The 18575-nt window shown below is 68.5% G+C and overlaps 3 protein-coding genes across 3 annotated transcripts; 2 read left to right on the forward strand and 1 right to left on the reverse strand.

The window, feature by feature from the left end:
* Positions 1–612: 612 nt before the first annotated feature.
* Positions 613–8047, reverse strand: LOC141738010 (C-type lectin-like). Its single transcript, XM_074573037.1, has 7 exons — positions 7875–8047; positions 3824–3939; positions 3268–3339; positions 2478–2608; positions 2090–2227; positions 1292–1406; positions 613–787 (listed from the first exon to the last, which is right to left on the reverse strand). The coding sequence occupies exons 1-7, from the start codon at positions 8045–8047 to the stop codon at positions 720–722; spliced, it is 813 nt and encodes a 270-aa protein (XP_074429138.1). The 3' UTR covers positions 613–719.
* A 3476-nt stretch (positions 8048–11523) lies between these two features.
* Positions 11524–14151, forward strand: LOC141737657 (struthiocalcin-2-like). Its single transcript, XM_074572594.1, has 5 exons — positions 11524–11590; positions 11672–11766; positions 13034–13204; positions 13313–13418; positions 14084–14151. Exons 1-5 carry the CDS (start codon positions 11524–11526, stop codon positions 14149–14151), a joined length of 507 nt encoding a protein of 168 aa, XP_074428695.1.
* Positions 14152–15652: 1501 nt separating this feature from the next.
* CIMAP1B (ciliary microtubule associated protein 1B) lies at positions 15653–18192 on the forward strand. The gene is made up of 6 exons (XM_074572595.1): positions 15653–15784; positions 15998–16201; positions 16337–16438; positions 17091–17212; positions 17875–18015; positions 18115–18192. The coding sequence occupies exons 1-6, from the start codon at positions 15676–15678 to the stop codon at positions 18190–18192; spliced, it is 756 nt and encodes a 251-aa protein (XP_074428696.1). The 5' UTR covers positions 15653–15675.
* The last annotated feature ends 383 nt before the right edge of the window (positions 18193–18575 follow it).

An 18575-nucleotide genomic window follows, 5' to 3' on the forward strand; every position in this document is an offset into this window, starting at 1 on the left:
CCGTTGCCCCCCATCCCCCCCATGGCAGGAGGGTTCCCCAGCAGGTTTCCCAAGGCAGGAGGTGTCCCCAGCGGGAATTGTCCCTATGGCAGGACATGTCCCCATGTCAGGAGGTGTCCCTGTGGCAGGATGTGTCCCCGTGGCAGAAGGTGTCCCCAGCAGGACGTGTCCCCAGGGCAAGAGGTGTTCCCAAGGCAGGACATGTCCCCAGGGTAGGAGGTGTCCCCATGGCAGGATGTGTCCCCATGGCAGGAGGTGTCCCCATGTCAGGAGGTGTCCCCAGGGCAGGATGTGTCCCCATGGCAGGTGTCCCCATGTCAGAAGGTGTCCCCATGTCAGGAGGTGTCCCCATGGCAGGAGGTGTCCCCAGCAGGTGTCCCCATGTCAGGAGGTGTCCCCATGTCAGAAGGTGTCCCCATGGCAGGAGGTGTCCCCAGGGCAGGAGGTGTCCCCATGGCAGGTGTCCCCATGTCAGGAGGTGTCCCCAGCAGGTGTCCCCATGTCAGGAGGTGTCCCCAGGGCAGGAGGTGTCCCCAGGGCAGGTGTCCCCGGCAGGTGTCCCCGCGCGTGCGGGGGCAGGACGGCGGGCACAGGTGGGTGCTGGGTGCTCAAGCCAAGGTTTATTGCTTCGGGGGGTGCGGGGGGCCCCAGCAGGGTGATGGGCAGGGAGGGGGCTGTGGGGGCTCCTCCAGGCCCCGGTGCAGGGGGGTCCAAGCCCCTCAGAGCTGGTGCCGGCACAGAAAGGGGAACTTGTCGTCGCAGGGGTAGTCGTGCCAGAGCTTGAAACCTGGGGGGGGCAGGAAGTCACCCCCAGCCCTGTCGCCCCCCCGTCACACTCCCTTGCACCTCCATCAACCCCCCCCCATCACCCCTTTTACCTCCATCACCCCCCTCTGCTCCATCACCCCTTTTGTCTCCATAACCCCCTCATCACCCCTTTTACCTCCGTCACCCCCCCCATCACCCCTTTTGTCTCCATCGCCCCCCCATCACCCTTTCTTCTCTATCATCCTCCACCTCTGTCACCCCCACCTCCCAAAATCCCCTCCCCTCCGTCACCCCCCCTCCATCACCCCCCCATCACCCCTTTGTCTCCATCACCCCCATCATCCCCCATCACCCTTTTCATCCCCATCACCCCCCTCTGCTCCATCACCCCTTTTGCCTCCACCACCGTCCCCTCCGTCGCCCCCCCCTCCACCACCCCCCTTTACCACCCGCCTCCTCAAGGCTCCCGCAGCAGCCGGGGGTCCCGGCCGGCCCCCCCGCGCTCCCCCAGGCCCCGTCTGACCCGAGTAGGCGTCCAGCACCACGCAGTCCTCCCTGTCCCACAGGTTGTTGGGCTGCCCCGGCGCCCAGCTCTCGTAGTTGTAGGTGGAATCGTCCGACCACTTCCATTTCCTGGTCTGGGGGGGTCGGGGGTCACAGGGGTCAGCGGGTGCCCAGGATGGGGGTCAGCGGGTGCCCAGGGTGGGGACAGGGGGCAGGGGGGCAGCGGGTGCCCAGGATGGAGGGAAGAGGGTGCCCAGCGCAGGGGGCGGGGGGCAGCGGGTGCCCAGGAGTGGGGGCAGGGGGTCAGTGGGTGACCAGGGCAGGGGTGGGGGTGAGCAGGTGCCCAGGGCAGGGCCAATGGGTGCCCGGGGTGGGTGGCCGAGGCTCAGTGGGTACCTGAGGTGGGGGGACAGTGGGTGCCTGGGATGGGGGGACAGTGGGTGCCCGGGGTGGGTGCCCAGGGCTCAGCAGGTGCCCGGGTGGGGGTCAGTGGGTGTCCATGACGGGGGCCCAGGGCTCAGTGGGTGCCCGGGTGGGGGGAGAGTGGTCCATGGGTACGTGGGATGGGTGGCCAGGGCTCAGTGGGTGCCCAGGACGGGGGGCAGCGGGTGCCCGGGGCGGGGGGTCATTGGTTGCCTGAGATGGGGAGTCAGTGGGTGCCTGGGGTGGGCTGACAGCGGTCAGGGGGTGCCCAGGGTGGGGGGACGGGGCTCAGGGGGTGCCCAGGACGGGGCTCAGTGTGTGCCTGGGGTGGGGGTCAGCGGGTGCCCAGGGTGGGGGTCAGCGGGTGCCCGTGGGGGGGCCGGGGCTGACTCACATGCTCCTCGTCCTGCAGCCCGATCCAGGTGTTGACCCCCTTCATCTCCTTGTCCACGTAGCGGGCCAGGACCATGGAGGCCCCCTCGCTGTGGATGGAGGCCAGGTGCCCCATGGGGCCGTACCGGTTGCATTCCTCCTGTGGGGGGGCCAGGGGGGACCGGCTCAGCACCCGGCGCCTGCAGCCGCCCATGGGCACTGGGCACCCCCGTGCAGAAAACCCGGGGGCGGCGGCGGGGGGAGACCATCAGAGCCCCCCCAACCCCACCGGGGGGGCGAGCGGAGCCCTCCCCGAGCTGCAGCCCCTGGGGGTGGGGGTCCTGCTCTGTCCTCCCCTGGGGACGCCCCTGCGTCCCCCCAGCGTCCCCCCCAGCGGCGCCAGCCCCCACCTCAGCCTCGGCCCAGGTCATCCTGGTGTTGAAGTAGCCGTAGCAGGACCCCCGGTACTGGATCCAGTTCTTGGGGCAGTCGGCCGTCTGCCCCCCGTCTCCGTCAGGGGCCGGGGGGGCCGCCATCCCACCTGCCAACACGGCAGAGCCGCCGCTGTCCCATGGCAAGGGGGCACCGGCCATGGCCCCCCGGCCCCGGCACCCCCCCGCTGTGAGGGGGGGGTCCCACAGGGAGGGCTGGGGGGGGGGGGGCAGCAGGGGGGAGCAGGGAGCGGGGACTGGGGGCCAAGGAGGATTGAATAGGGATTGATTAGGGATCAGGAAGCGGGAATCAGGGAGGAGGGATCTGGAAGCAGGAATCAGGAGCAGGGACTGGGGACCAAGGAAGAGGGATCGAGGATCAGGAACTGGGGATCAAGGAGGAGGGATCAGGGAGGAGGGATCGGGGATTGGGGATCATGGATCAGGGATTGGGGACTGAGAATGAGGGATCAGGGGGCAGGTAGGAAGGATCGGGGAGCAGAGATTGGGGAGCAGGGAGCAGGGATTGGGGATCGAGGAGGAGGGATCGGAGATTAGGGACCAGGGATCACAGAGGAGGGACTGGGGGTCGAGGATCAGGGATTATGGATCAGGGATTAGGGACCATGGAGGAGGGATCAAGGAGCAAGGATCGGGGATCGTGGAGCAGGGATCAGGGAATCAAGGAGGGGGATCAGAGATTGAGGGTCACAGAGGAGGGATCGGGGACCAAGGAGGAGGGATCGGGGACCGGGAAGCAGGGAATCACCTCCCAGGAGGGTGAGGAGGACCAGGCAGCCGAGTGGGCAGGGCGGCAGCGGGGACCCAGCACCCATGGCTTCTGCGGTGGAAAGAGTGGGGGGAGATGGGCTGAGCCGGGGGGGAGCACAGGGAGAGGCACCCGGAGCTCGGGCTGCCCGGAGCCTCCCTTCTCCGGGCTGAACCCCCCCAGCTCCCTCAGCCTGTCCCCACAGCAGAGGGGCTCCAGCCCTCCCAGCATCTCCGGGGCCTCCTCTGGCCCCGCTCCAACAGCTCCGTGTCTCTCCTGTGCTGAGGCCCCAGCGCTGGAGGCAGCACTGCAGGGGGGTCTCCCCGAGCGGAGCAGAGGGGCAGAATCCCCCCCTCGCCCCCCTGCCCACGCTGCTGGGGATGCAGCCCAGGCTGCGGGGGGGTTCTGGGCTGCCAGCGCACGGTGCCGGCTCATGGCCGGCTTTTCCCTGTGGGTCACAGGGACCCACTTCTCCAGCCTGTCCTGGTCCTTCTGGGTGACATCCCGTCCCTCCCACCCAGGACCCTGCCGGGGCTGTTGGCCACGGGACACTCACCAGATGGCTCTCGGGACCGGGGCTGGCTGGTGGCTGGCACGTCCCAGGGTGGGTGACCCGTGTCTGCGGGGTCCCTCCGTGGATCCGGCGAGGGCGGCGCTGGCAGGACCCCCGGGCTGGGCACCCACAGCTTTTATGGCTGCGGCGGGGGAGGAACAGCCCGGGCCCTTCTGCTTTCCTGGAACCCCGTCCGTTATTGCAGCTCCTGCTGGGGCCACCAACGGGGAGACCACAGGGTCCCTGGGGCCACCAACAGAGACCACATTGTCCCTGGGGGCACCAACAGTGAGACCAGTGTCCTTGGTGTCACCAACAGTGAAACCACAGCATCTCTGGGGGCACCAACAGTGAGACCAGTGTCCTTGGTGTCACCAAAAGTGAGACAACAGCGTCCCTGGGCTCACCAACGTTGAGACCACGGTGTCCCTGGGACCACCATCAGAGACCACAGTGTCCCTGGTGTCACTAAAAGTGAGACCACGGCATCCCTGGTGTCACCAACGGTGAGACCACAGTGTCCCTGAGGTCACCAGCAGAGACCACAGCATCTCTGGTGTCAACAGCAGAGACCAGTGTCCTTGGTGTCACCAGCACTGAGACCATGGCGTCCCTGGGGTGACCAATGGTGAAACCATGGTGTCCCTGGGGCCACCAGCAGAGACCACAGTGTCCTTGGTGTCACCCATAGTGAGACCACGGCGTCCCTGGGGTCTCCCTCTGCCCGCGGAGGGCACCTGTCCCCACGCCAAGGCCAGTGCTGCTGTGACACCCACAAGGTCCCCCCTGTTTGCCTGTGATGCTGCAGCACAACCGTGGCCACGACCCCCAGCAGGGACCTTCCCCAGGGTCGTTTGGCCAGAGGAGGGACCTGCTGCTGGGTGACACGTTCCTCCTCTTGCCTTCACGGGGGTCTGTCAGCAGCAGCAGAGCGTGGTGACAGCGTGAGGTGACACAAACCGCCCCCATGAGGGTAGGGACGGTCCGAGGGCAGTGACGCCGTGAGGGATGGGTGCCAGGCTGTGGGACCCCGAGGAGCAGTTTGGGACATCCCCGTGCGCCCAAAACACCAACAGCATCTTCCCGTGGTGATGCCCACGGCTGGGGACACTACAGGGACGAACTGGTGGCACCCGGCTGGTCCTTCTGCAGGGGCTGGACGCAGGGCAATGGCCGTGGAGGAAATTCCGTGTTCAGTGTCCCGATGGAAAGGCAGAGGGAGCCGTGCCAGGGCCCCCCCGCCCCACGGGGATGCGTGTTCCGTGGTGACAGGAGGGAAATGAAGGCCATCACTGCCCGTCCACCCTGTCATCATTGTGATGGAGACACGAGCACCCGCCTCAGCCATGCCACCCGCCCTGCGGCACCCAGCCCACACCGCGCAGGAGCCCGGGGTGCTGTGTAGGAGCCCATGGGTGTCCTGTAAGAGCCTGTGGCTTGTGTGTAGGAGCCCATGGGTGCTGTGTAGGAGCCCATGGGTGTCATGTAGGAGCCCATGGCTTGTGTGTAGGAGCCCATGCATAGACTCATAGACTGTGTTGGGTTGAAGGGACCTCCAAAGGCCATCTTGTCCCACCCCCTGCAGCGAGCAGGGACATCTTCAACTAGACCAAATTGCTCAGAGCCTCACCCAGCCTGGCCTTGGATGTCCCCAGGGATGGGGCACCCACCCCCTCTCTGGGCAACCTGGGCCAGTGTCTCACCACCCTCAGTGTAAAGAACTTCTTCCTGGTGTCTCATCTAAACCTGCCCTGCTCTGGGGCATTGTCCATCATCCTGTCACTGCACACCCTTGCAAACAGCCCCCCCAGCTTTCCTGGAGCCCCTTTAGGGACTGGCAGGGGCTGGAAGGTCTCCCCCGGCGCCTTCTCTTCTCCAGGCTGAACCCCCCCAGCTCTCTCAGCCTGTCCCCACAGCAGAGGGGCTCCAGCCCTCCCAGCATCTCCGGGGCCTCCTCTGGCCCCGCTCCAACAGCTCCGTGTCTCTCCTGTGCTGAGGCCCCAGCGCTGGAGGCAGCACTGCAGGGGGGTCTCCCCGAGCGGAGCAGAGGGGCAGAATCCCCCCCTCGCCCCCCTGCCCGCGCTGCTGGGGATGCAGCCCAGGCTGCGGGGGGGTTCTGGGCTGCCAGCGCACGGTGCCGGCTCGTGTTGAGCTTCTCACCCACCAGCACCCCCAAGGCCTTTTCCGCAGGGCTGCTCTCGATCGCCTCATGCCCCAGCCTGTGCTGATAACAGGGGTTGTCCCCACCCAAGTGTGGGACCTTGCACTTGGCCTTGTTGAACTTCATAAGGTTTGCACAGTTTGGAGCACTGGGTCCAGTTCTGGACTCCCCGGTTCCAGAAGGACACAGAACTGATGGAGAGGGGACAGCAAAGGGCTACCAAGATGCTGAGGGGACTGGAACCCCTCTCTGATGAAGAAAGGCTGAGGGATTTGGGTCTCTTCAGGCTGGAAAAAAGACGGCTGAGGGGGGACCTTATCAACGCTGATAAATACTGAAAGGGGGGGTGTCAGGAGGACGGGGCCAGGCTCTTGTCAGTGGTGCCCGGGGACAGGACAAGGGGTAACGGGCACAAACTTGACCATGAGAAGTTCCACCTAAACACATGGAGGAACTTCTTTGCTGTGAGGGTGGCAGAGCCCTGGCACAGGCTGCCCAGAGAGGTGGGGGAGTCTCCGTCTCTGGAGCCATCCCAAACCCCCTGGACGCATTCCTGTGCCACCTGCTCTGGGTGACCCTGCTCTGGCCGGGGGTGGGAGGAGATGGTCTCCAGAGGGCCCTTCCAACTCCTGCCAGTCTGGGATTCTGTGATTCTGTGCTCGGGCCGACCTCTCCCGCTCATCCAGGTCCCTCTGGATGCCATCCCATCCCTCTGGCACATCGACAGCACCACTCGGCTTGGTGTCAGTGGCAAACGTGCTGAGGGTGTCCTCGATCCCACTGTCTGTGTCATTGGTGAAGATGTGGAACAGTATGTCGTGTGGGAGCCCGTGTGTGTTGTGTAGGAGCCATATGTGTTGTGTAGAAGCACATATATGCTCTGTAGGAGTCTATACATGTTGTGTAGGAGCCCACATATGCTGTGTAGGAGCCATATGTGTTGTGTAGGTGCCCATATGTATTGCATAGGAGCCCGTATACGCTGTGTAGGAGTCCATATGTGTCGCACAGGAGCCCCTATGTGTTGTGTAGGAGCCCATATATGCTGTGTACGTGCCCATATGTGTTGTGTAGGAGCCCATATATGCCCTGTAGGAACCTATACGTATTGTGTAGGAGGACCCCATATATGCTGCGTAGGAGTCCCTGTATGTTGTGGAGGAGCCTGTGTATGTTGTGTAAGAGCCCGTATACGCTGCGTAGGAGCCCATACATGCTGTGTAGGTGCCCGGTGGCAGCCAGCACAGCCCGCTCCGCCGGCTGCTCCCCCTCCTCTCGTGTCCCGGCAGCTGGGGGCCGTTCTGCAGCAGCCGGACACCCCCATGGCCATCGCAGCCACCCCGTCCCGGTCCAGTGCCCGCACACAGAGCACAGGCAGGGGGTGGCCGGGGGGCAAAGACCCCCATCACCACCAAACCCAGGGTCCTCCCCCCCTCCCGGGGCGTATATCGCCTCCATCATCTCCCCCCCGGCCCCGGCCGTGCTCCCCCTGCTCCTGCTGTCACAAGGCCAGAGCTGAGGCTGGTTTGTCACCCTGCGGCTGTGGGTTCTTGACGCCACCCAGACCCGAAGGGGCTGCTCACCCCCCTGCGGCCTGGGCTGCCCCCTCCCCATCCCTGTCTCTCCCCTTCTCATCCCTGGATCCCCCTCCTCATCCCTGTCTCTGCATCCCCATCCCCATCTCCCCTTCCCCATCCCTGTCTCTCCCATCCCCATCCCTGTCTCCCCCTCCTCATCCCTGTCTCCCCCCTCCCCATCCCTGCATCTCCCCCCATCGCCCCTGTCAGACCCCATTCCTGTCCCCCTGCGACCTCCGTGTCCTCCCCGGTGTCCCCTGCGCGTGGTGCCGAGGCGGTGCCGGGGCAGGTCAGCGGCTGCTGGCGCGGCCGTTACCGGCTTCTGCTTTCCTGGAAGGGCCCCTCGTTATCGCCGGCTCTTTCCGGGCCCTTATCAAGGGCACCACAGGCCCCGATAACGGGAGATCCTTCCCCGTCAGCACCTCGCCATTGCGACCGCGTCGCCCCGGGCTGCTCCAGCGCTGCCAAGGGCTGGGCGCTGAGCCCCATGGCCCGGTGATGAACACCATAGCTGGGTGCCAAGCTCCATGGCTGGGGGCTGAGCCCCAAGGCTGGCTGCTGGACCTCACATCTGGGTGCTGAGCCCCAAAGCTGGGTGATGGACCTCACGGCTGGGTGCTGAGCCCCACAGCTGTGTGCCAAGCCCCACGGCTGGGTTCTGAGACCCAAAGCTGGGTGACAAACCCCACATCTGGGTGCTCAGCCCCACAGACAAGTTGCCAAGCCCCATGGCCCAGTGACGGACACCATAGCTGGGTGCTGAGCTCCACAGACAGATGCCAAGCGCCATGACCTGGTGACAAGCTCCACAGCCAGTGCCGAACCCCAAAGCTGGGTGACAAATCCCAGAGCTGGGTGCTGAGCCCCAAAGCTGGGTGATAAACCCCACATCTGGGTGCTGAGCCCCACATCTGGGTGCAGAGCCCCACAGACAAGTTGCCAAGCCCCATGGCCAGTGGTGGACACCATAGCTGGGTGCTGAGCCCCACAGCTGAGTGCCAAACCCCACAGCTGGGTGCTGAACCCCAAAGCTGTGTGCTGAGCCCCATGGCTGGGTGATGAACCCCACGGCTGGGTGCCAAACCCCACAGATGGGCGATGAGCCCCGGAGCTGGGTGCTGAACCCCCCGGGCCAGTGCTGGAGCCCCGCTCAGCCCAGCTGCTCGGGTGCTTCCCGTGCTTGGCACGGGGCCCACGGCCAGTTTGGTGCTGGGCGGAGGCGTTTGATCTCAGGGCATGAACAGCTGCGGGGACACGGGCACAGGGGATGCAGTGCCAGGGAGCCGCAGGAGCCACCAGCACCATTGCCAGGGCCAGGGACCGGGGCTGCGGCTGGGCTGGGGGGACCCTCTGCCACCACCCCCCGTCTGCAGAGCAACGCTGCCCTCCGTCTGGCATGGAGCCGGGCATCCCCTGCCCTCTGTCGTGGCATGGGGCCGGGCATCCCCTGCCCTCCATCCTGGCATGGAGCCGGGCATCCCCTGCCCTCTGTCGTGGCGTGGGGCTGGGCATCCCCTGCCCTCCATCCTGGCATGGAGCCGGGCATCCCCTGCCCTCTGTCGTGGCGTGGGGCTGGGCATCCCCTGCCCTCCATCCTGGCATGGAGCCGGGCATCCCCTGCCCTCCATCTGGGATGGGGCTGGGCATCCCCTGCCCTCCGTCTGGGATGGGGCTGGGCATCCCCTCCCCTCTGTCCTGGCATGGAGCCGGGCATCCCCTCCCCTCTGTCCTGGCACGGAGCTGGGCATCCCCTGCCCTCCATCTGGGATGGGGCTGGGCATCCCCTGCCCTCCATCCTGGCATGGAGCCGGGCATCCCCTGCCCTCCATCTGGGATGGGGCTGGGCATCCCCTGCCCTCCGTCTGGGATGGGGCTGGGCATCCCCTGCCCTCCGTCTGGCATGGAGCCGGGCATCCCCTGCCCTCTGTCCTGGCATGGGGCTGGGCATCCCCTGCCCTCCATCCTGGCATGGAGCCGGGCATCCTCTGCCCTCCGTCCTGGCATGGGGCCAGGCATCCCCTGCCCTCCATCCTGGCATGGAGCCGGGCATCCCCTGCCCTCCATCTGGGATGGGGCTGGGCATCCCCTGCCCTCCGTCCCAGCTCTACTTGGGGCGAGGGAGCCCGACAGGCCCTGTTGCCCCCCAAGCAGCCCTGGCACCCCAAGCTCTGGGTGCTTCTCCCAGTGCCGGGCACCCAGAGTCGGGGTATAACACCACACCGGCACCTTCCCTGGGTGCGCTGGAGGCCGAGGCACCGCCAGCGCCCGGGTGCCAGCACGGGGCGAGGGGACACGTGGCAGCGGTGGCGTCAGGGCCGCGGGGGACACGCTGCTCCTGCTGCTCCCGAGCGCAAGCGGGACGTGGGGGGACGGGGGGAGCCCTTTTCATCTGGCGCTGGCAGCCGAGCGCGGCCGCCCCGCCACGGGGTGACGATGGCAGCGAAGCCCCATCAAAGGCAGCAGCGGGGCCACGCGTGGCTGAGCCGCCGCCTGCGTCGGTGGGGCCCGGCTGCGTCGGTCCTGTTTGCTTTGGGGCAGGGATGACATCTGGGGTGGCTCACGGGGCACCTCGCCACCCCCTCACCCCCCCGCCTGCCCGGGGATAAAACCCCCCGAGCGGTGCCCAGCTCCCTGCGGTCCCAGCCAGCGCCCGCTGCCGTGCCAGCACCCAGGGGACGCAGGTGAGTTCCTGCAGGGGTGCCCGAGCTGCAGGGTGTCCCCTGGGCCAGCCTGGACCCACGGCAGCCTGGGAGCCCTGCACGCACCCCGCGCCCTGCACCCCTGCACCCCGCGCCCTGCACCCTGCACCCCTGTGCCCTGCATCCTGTATCCTGCACCCTGTGCCCCTGTGCCCTGCACCCCTGCACCCTGTAACCCACACCCCGCACCCTGCACCCGGTGCCCTGCACACCCCTGCAACCCTGTATCCTGCATCCTGCACCCTGTGCCTTGCATCCTGCGCCCCTGCATCCTGCACCCCTGCACCCTGTACCCCTGCACCCCTGCACCCCGCGTCCTGCACCCTGTGCCCTGCACCCTGCACCCTGCACCCCTGTGCCCTGCATCCTGCATCCTGCACCCTGTGCCCCTGTGCCCTGCACCCCTGCACCCTGTAACCCACACCCCGCACCCTGCATCCTGCACCCTGTGCCCTGCACCCCTGTGCCCTGCACCCTGTATCCTCCATCATGCACCCCTGCACCCTGCGCCCCTGTGCCCTGCATCCTGCACCCCTGTGCCCTGCATCCTGTATCCTGCACCCTGTGCCTTGCATCCTGTGCCCCTGCATCCTGCACCCCGTACCCCTGCAACCCTGTGCCCTGAAATCCTGCAACCCTGCAACCCTGTGCCCTGCATCCTGCACCCCTGCACCCTGCACTCCTGCACCCCACGCCCTGCACCCTGTGCCCTGCACCCTGCACCCCTGTGCCCTGCACCCTGCACCCCTGCACCCCACGCCCTGCACCCCGTACCCCTGCACCCCTGCAACCCTGTGCCCTGCAGCCTGTATCACACACCCTGCATCCTGCACCCTGCACCCCTGCACCCTGCGCCCTGTGTCCTGCATCCTGTGCCCTGCATCCCACACCCTGCATCCTGCACCCTGTTCCCTGCGCCCTGCATCCCTGCGCCCTGCATCCTGCACCCCCGTGCCCTGCACCCCTGCACTCCTGCACCCTGCACCCCACGCCCTGCACCCCATACCCCGCATCCTGCACCCCGGTACCCTGCACCCCATGACGCACACCCTGCACCCCACGCCCTGCAGCCCTGTTCTCTGCACCCATACCCTGCACCCCAACACTCCAGTGCCCCTGCGCCCCGCACCCTGTACCCTGCACCCTGAGCCCCTGGAGCAGACCCCGGCAGCAAGAGGGCCGGGCAGGGGGCTCGGGCACCCATAAGGTGGGGGGGGCTCAGGACGACCCCCATCATACCACCGTCCCTCCCCAGGGAAGGGACAGATGGAACCGACAAGGACGCTGATGCTCGGCCTGCTGGGCTGCCTGCTGCTCGTCCCCCGGCTGCGCGGTGAGTGCCGGGGCTTGGGGGGGGACACACACCAGGGTGCCCCACACTGCCTGACCCCCCCCTGCCTTGTCATCCCCATAGGGCAGGAGCCGGCTGCCTGTGCCTGGGGCTGGGTGCCCTTCGAGGAGGGGTGCTACGGCTTCTTCCCCCGGGAGCTGAGCTGGAGAAGGGCGGAGGTGAGGGGATGGAGGGAGGTGGGTTTGGGGGTGGCCCCCCCCCCCGCCATGGGGCACCCCATCCTCCGCGCAGTGCCCCATGGTGCTCGGCAGGGAGCTGGGCTTTGCCGGGCCTGCACATGGAGGGGGGGGCCGGTGCCACCCGGAATGGGGGATGCTCCGCTCCCAGCAGTGTCCCGGCCCCGTGTGGGTCTGGCTGCCACCACGGTGGCACCACGGCCACCCTGCACCGAGGCACAGCGTCTGGCTGTGCTGGGCAGCGCATGCTCCCGCCTGCCCACGGCACCGGTCCCACCATCCTCGTCCTCAGTGGAGCCAAGGGTCAGGGACCAGGGGCTGGGGACAGGGACCAAGAGCCGGGGTTGGGGACCAAGGGTTGGGATGAGGGATTGGAGTTGGGGACCAGGGATCGGGGTCTGTGGCCAGGGATTAGGGCTGGGGACGAAGGGCTGGAGCAGAAGACCAGAGGTTGGGTTCACGACCAGGGACTAGAGTTGGGGACCAAGGGTTGGGGTCAGGGACCACGGATTGGGTTTGGGGACCAGAGGTTGGAGCCAAGGACCAGAGACTGGGGGCTGGGGACAGGAATTGGGGTTGGGGACCAAGCGTTGGGGACAAGGGGTTGGGGCTTGGGGACCAAGGATTGAGGTCTGGGGCCAGGGATTAGGGCTGGGGACCAAGGGCTGGAGCAGAAGACCAAAGGTTGGGTTCACGACCAGGGACTGGAGTTGGGGACCAAGGGTTGGGGTTGGGGACCAAGGGTTGGGGTCAGGGACCACGGATTGGGTTTGGGGACGAGGGGTTGGAGCCAAGGACCAGAGACTGGGGGCTGGGGACAGGAATTGGGGTTGGGGACCAAGCGTTGGGGACCAGGGATTGGAGTTGGGGGCCAGGGGTTGGGGCTTGGGGACAAAGGATTGAGGTCTGGGGCCAGGGATTATGGCTGGGGACCAGGGTCTGGAGCAGAAGACCAAAGATTGGGTTCAGGGACCAGGGACTGGAATTGGACACCAAGGATTGGGGTTGGGGACCAAGGGTTGGGGTCGGGGACTAGGGATTGGGATTGGGGACCGGGGACTAGGATTGGGGACCAGCAGTTGGAGCCAAGGATCAAAGATTGAGGTCTGGGGTCAGGAATCGGGGCTGGGGACCAGAGGTTGGGGACCAAGTGTTGGGGTCTGAGGCTGGAGCTTGGGATTGGGGACCAAGGGTTGGGGTCGGAGACCAGGGGCTGGGGTCCAGCGTCACCGTCCCGTCCCCGCCACAGGCCTTTTGCCAGCGCTTCGGCGCGGGCACCCACCTGGCCTCGGTGCACGGAGCAGAAGAGCACCAGGCCATCGCCGCCATGCTCGCCTCCTCCCGCCCCAGCCAGGGCAGCCAGGACGGGGACGGGGACGGGGACAGCGGCGTCTGGATCGGCCTCCACCGTCCCCTGAGGGTGAGTGTGGCCCCGGGGCAGAGCCAGGACCCCTGGGACCCCCGAGACCCACTCCTGGCAGCCCCCAGTGGCACCAGCCAGGGGTCACAGAGTCACCCTCCCCCCCAGAGCCACCGCTGGCAGTGGTCGGACGGCTCGGAGGTGGACTATGGCTCCTGGCACCAGCAGCCCGGCCCCAGGAGGAGAGTCTGCGCCGCGCTGCAGGACACTGCCGGTGAGCACGGGCCACCATGGCACCAGGGACCTGGCCACCAGCATCCCCGGCCACCAGCATCCCCAGCCACCAGCATCCCTGGCTATCATGTTCCCCTGGCCACCGGTGTCCCCAGCCACAAGCGTCCCTGGCCTTCAGGGTCCCCTGGCCACCAGCGTCCCCATCCACCAGCATCCCTGGCCACTGGCATCCCTGGCCACTATTGTCCCCGTCCACCAGCATGCCTGGCCACCAGTGTCCCCGAGCCATCAGGGTCCCCGGCCACCCATGGCACAGGCTGAGCCCCCACAGCTCCTGCCAGCTCACGGCTGGGGCAGCCCTCGATGGTGGGGGGCACCCGGGCGTGTGCACACACGGACACGTGCACACACACACACGCACGCGCACGTGCACAGGCACACACATGCTGTGCGGGCGCAAACACCCGCGTTGGCCCAAAGCGGCGTCGTTTGCCGCGTGTGCAGGCGCCAGGACACGCACACAGAGCAGAGGTGGCGGCTGGTCATTTAATTTCTGCGGAGATGGGACACAGTACGTCTCACACACACACACCCCCCACGTGCACATGTAGCCACCCCCCGCAGACACACGTACGCACACGCCGCCTGTGCCGGGCTGCGCTCCCAGGGGGTCCCCGGGGGGGTGACGGCCGCTTTCCCTTCCAGATTTCCTGACGTGGAACAGCGACGCCTGCGCCCACAGAAAACCCTTCGTCTGCAAGGCCAGCGCCTAGGGACGTGGGCAGCCCTGCCTGCTCCCTGCCTGCTCCCTGCCTGCTCCCTGCCTGCCACGGTGCAGCCGGCCACTGGCCACAGTAAATATCCCCGAGCCCAGCCTGATCTCCGCGTCCTTCATCCCGCATTCCTGGGGATCCGGACCCCACACCACCCCACTGCGCTGTGGGGCTGGGGAGGGGGACCCAACCGGGACCTGGCATGCACGGCGTGCCGGGGTCACCCGGCCACCAGCCACCACGGGGTGCAGGGACAGGGACAGGGACCGGGACGGGGACAGGGATGGGGACGGGCAGCCCAGGGCAGGGAAAGCCTCTGCCAGAGGATCAGTGGGGCTGGTGGAGCAGCCACAGGACCCCCACGGCCTCTGGGAGACCCCCCTCACCCCAGTGGGGCTCCTGTGGTCCCAGAGGGATACCATGGCCCATGTGGGACCCCTGTGACCCCCCCGCCATGGCCTGTGACCCATGTGGGACCCCCACGGACCCCAGAGGATCCCCATGGTGCCAGGGGGATCCCATGTGGGCTCCCCCATGGCACTTGCAGAACCCCTGCGGCCCCCCTCGGACCCCTATGGCCCCCATGAGACCCCCATGGCCCCCAGCAACCCGCCCTCAACTCCAGACACCTCATGGGACCCCCATGCCCTGGGAGCAGTCTCTCCTATGGATGACTCCTGCAGTGGGGCAGGCCCATGGCCACAGCTGCCTGTGTCCTGCCCCTGTCCCCCTGTCCCCGTCCCTGTCCCCGTCCCCATCCCGGGCTGCCCAGCAGTTTGTTGTGCAGGTGCCATAGTAACTGGGGGAGGAGAGCCTGGCCAGAGCTCGGTACGGGCAGGGTAAGGGGGCTCAGCCCCCCAGGACCACCGCCCGGGGCTGGGGGTGTGTCCCGGGGGTCCCAGGGACTGTATCTATGGGGTACCGGGGGCTGTACCCATGGGGTATTGGGGGCTGCACCTATGGGGCATTGGGGGCTGCATCCATGGGGTGCTGGGGGCTGCATCCATGGGGTCAGGGGCTGTATCTATGGGGTGCCAGGGGTTGCACCCATGGGGTATTGGGGGCTGTATCATTGGGGTGCTGGGGGCTGTATCCATGGTGTACTGGGGGCTCCATCCATGGGGTGCTGGGGGCTTTATTTATGGGGTATTGGGGGCTGCATCCATGAGGTGCCGGTGGCTTTATCCATGGGGTAATGGGGGCTGTATCCATGGGGTATCAGGGGCTCCATCCATGGGGTGCTGGGGGCTGCATCCATGGGGTGTGGGGTTCCCCCTGGGTGTCAGGGTCCGCAGCGGGGGCCGTTGGGGTTCGCCCCTCGCACGCTGTGCCCCCGCAAGGCGCAGGCGCGGGGTGCTGGGGATCCCCTGGAGCCCGTCCCCGCTGCGCTGGGCTGGGGGGGGCGCGGAACCCCGGAACCCCCATCCATTGTGACGCCGGTGCCTGCTGCCGCCCCAGCCACAGACGGGACCCCCTGGCCGGGACCCAGGGCTGGCTCCGGCTGAGGGTCTGGCAGCGCCCGCCATGGCGGCCGAGGCCTGGGTGGGCAGCTGGAGGCCCCACCGCCCCCGCGGGCCCATCGCCGCCCTCTACAGCAGCCCCGGGCCCAAGTACGGGCTCCCCACCAACGTGGGTGAGTCGGGACGGGGGGGCCGGGGGGGGCTGCGGGGCCGGGGTTGGGGTGCGGGGCCGGCGGGGGGCCGGGGGGGTGCGAGGCGTCCGGGGGAGTGCGGGGCCGGCGGGGTCCGGGAGGGCTGCGGGGCCGGGGCGGGGGGGCTGCGGTGCCGGGGGTCCCGCAGCCGGGGGTCCCGCAGCCCACCCACGCTCTGTCCCCCCCCCCCCCCAGGTTACCGCCTGCACGACCCCTCCCGCAGCCGAGCCCCCGCCTACAGCTTCGGGGTGCGCGCCGGGGGGCGGCAGCAGGAGCGCTCCCCCGGGCCCGCCTACCTGCTGCCCCCCGGCACCACGGCCCGCGGCCCGGCCGGGACCCCCGCCTTCTCCCTGCACGGCCGCCCCCGCGACCCGCCGCCGCCCCGCACGCCCGGCCCAGGTGAGGAGGGGGACACTCCCGGGGGACGGGACGGGGACCCCCCCCCCCCCCCCCGCCGTGCCCTCCCCCCCGTCACTCCCCGGAACGGGCTGGGGACCCCCCCGGCCGTGCCCACCCCCCCGTTCCGCCCCCCAGGCCGGTACTCCCCGGAGCGGGCCGCCCCGCTGACCTTCCCCCGCGCCCCCGCCTGCTCCCTGCGCTCCCGCACCCGGCACGGCGCCGGCCAGCAGACACCGGGTAGGAGAGACGGGGGCCGCGACGGGCCCCCCATCGTCACCCCCGCGATGGGCCCCCCCAACACCCATTGGCTGAGCCCCCCCCACCGCCACCCCTGGGCTGCCCCCCCATCGACACCCCCAGGCTGAGCCCCACATCACCCCCGGGATGGGCCCCCCCATCGTCACCCCCGCGATGGGCCCCCCCATCATCCCTGGACTGAGCCCCCCCATCACCCATGGACTGAGCCCCCCCATCACCCCTGGGATGGGTTCCCCCCTCATCACCGGACCGAGCCCCCCATTCACCCCTGGGCTGAGCCCCCCCATCACGCCTGGGATGGTTCCCCCCCATCATCCCCAGACTGAGCCCCCCCCCATCACCCCCAGGATGGGGCCCCCCATCACCCCCGGGCTGGGTTCCCCCCCCATCTCCAGGCTGGGTTCGCCCATCACCCCCAGGTTGAGCCCCCCATCGCCCCTGGGCTGAGCCCCGCCATCACCCCTGGGATGGGCCCCCCCATCACCCCTGGGCTGAGCCCCCCTGTCATCCCCAGACTGCGTTCCCCTCGTCTCCAGACTGAGCCCCCCATCACCCCTGAGCTGGGCCCCCCCATCACCCCCGGGGGTAGCCCCCCGCCCCCGGCCGTGCCCGCTGAGCCACGTCTCCCCAGGCCCTGCCGCCTACCAGCTGCCCCCCATGCTGGGACCCCGCGTGGTGAACAAGAGCTCGGCCCCCAACTTCTCCATGCCGGGACGCAGCAACGTCGGCGCCTTCTACCAGGACCTCTGCAAGGTGGTGGGGCTGGGGGCTGGGGGTCCGGGGGTTGGGGGGCCAGGGTGCTGGGGGTCTGGGGTGCCAGGGGGAGTAGGGGAGCAGGGGGCTTGGGGGGCAGGGGGTTCTGGGATGCTGGGGGGCTGGAGGGACAGGGGTGCTGAGGCCCGGAGGGGGCGAGGGGCTGGGGAACTGGGGGTGGAGGGGACAGGGGTGCTGGGGTCTGAGGGTCCGGGGTGTAGGGGGACCAGGATGCTGGGGGGCAGGAGGTCAGAGCGGCCAAGGGAGCTGGGGGGGCTAGAGTCCTGGGGGGGGCAGGGAGTTGGGGGGCTTGGGGGTTCTGGGGGGATGGGGTAGCAAGGGGCCCAGGGGCCGGGGGATGGGGGGTTGGGGGTCCAGGGAGCTCAGTCTGGGGTGCTGGGGGGCAGGGGGGCTGGGTTCTGGGGGGACCGGGGGGCCGGGTGGTTGGGGTATAGGGGGGCCAGGATGCTGGGGGGCAGAGGGTCGTGGTGGCCAGGGAGCTGGGGGTCTAGACTGCTGGGGGGCGGGGGGACAGGGACATGGCGGGGCAGTGGGTTGGGGTCCTTGGGCGTTTGGGAGTTCTTGGGGCTGGAGGGTCTGGGGGGTCCGGGGTAGCAAGGGGCCGGGGGCCGGGGTCCCGTCACAGCAGCCTGTGCCCGCAGACGCCGGGGCCCTGCGGGTACCGCGTGGTGGACGCCGACGTCTACAAGCAGCGCGCGCCGCAGTACAGCATGCTGGCGCGCAACCCCCTCCCCGGCGACAACACCCGCAAGCCTGGACCCGGCACCTACAGCCCCGAGCAGGTGGGGGGGCCCCGGGGGTCCCGGCGGGACGGGGAGGGGTCCGGGCGCTGGTAGTGCCGCCAGACCCCCCCTCACCGCCGCGTCTCTCCTCCCCAGCAGGGCCGGCAGCAGGGGGTGACGTTCGGGATCCGTCACTCGAACTACCTGGTTCCCCTCATCGTGGACGTGTTGGACTAAGGGGGGGGTGGGGGGTGGGGGGCGGTGGAGACGACCCCAGCCAAAACACCAATCCTTTCAGCCAGAGCCGCTCTCCTGCTCCTCCCGTCCCGCCACGGCGCCGCCGCACACCACGGACACCCCAGGGGTCGGGGAGCACCGGCCCCCACGACTGACCTGGCCCCAGCCCGAGTCCTTCTCTCCTGGAGGAGACCCTGGCGAGGCCGTGGAGGGGAAGCAGGGCTGAGCTCTGGCCCCACAGCCCCACGGCTCCACAGCCCCACGGCCCCACAGCCGGGGTGGTGTGTGCCAGGGATGGAGGATGCGCTGCCCACACGGGTACCAGCCCCCTCCATGCTCCAGCCCTGCTGCCATCCCACCGCACCTGGCCAACACTTCTTGGC

The sequence above is a fragment of the Larus michahellis genome, chromosome 1 (genome assembly GCF_964199755.1).
Source record: "Larus michahellis chromosome 1, bLarMic1.1, whole genome shotgun sequence".
NCBI classification, from domain to species: domain Eukaryota; kingdom Metazoa; phylum Chordata; class Aves; order Charadriiformes; family Laridae; genus Larus; species Larus michahellis.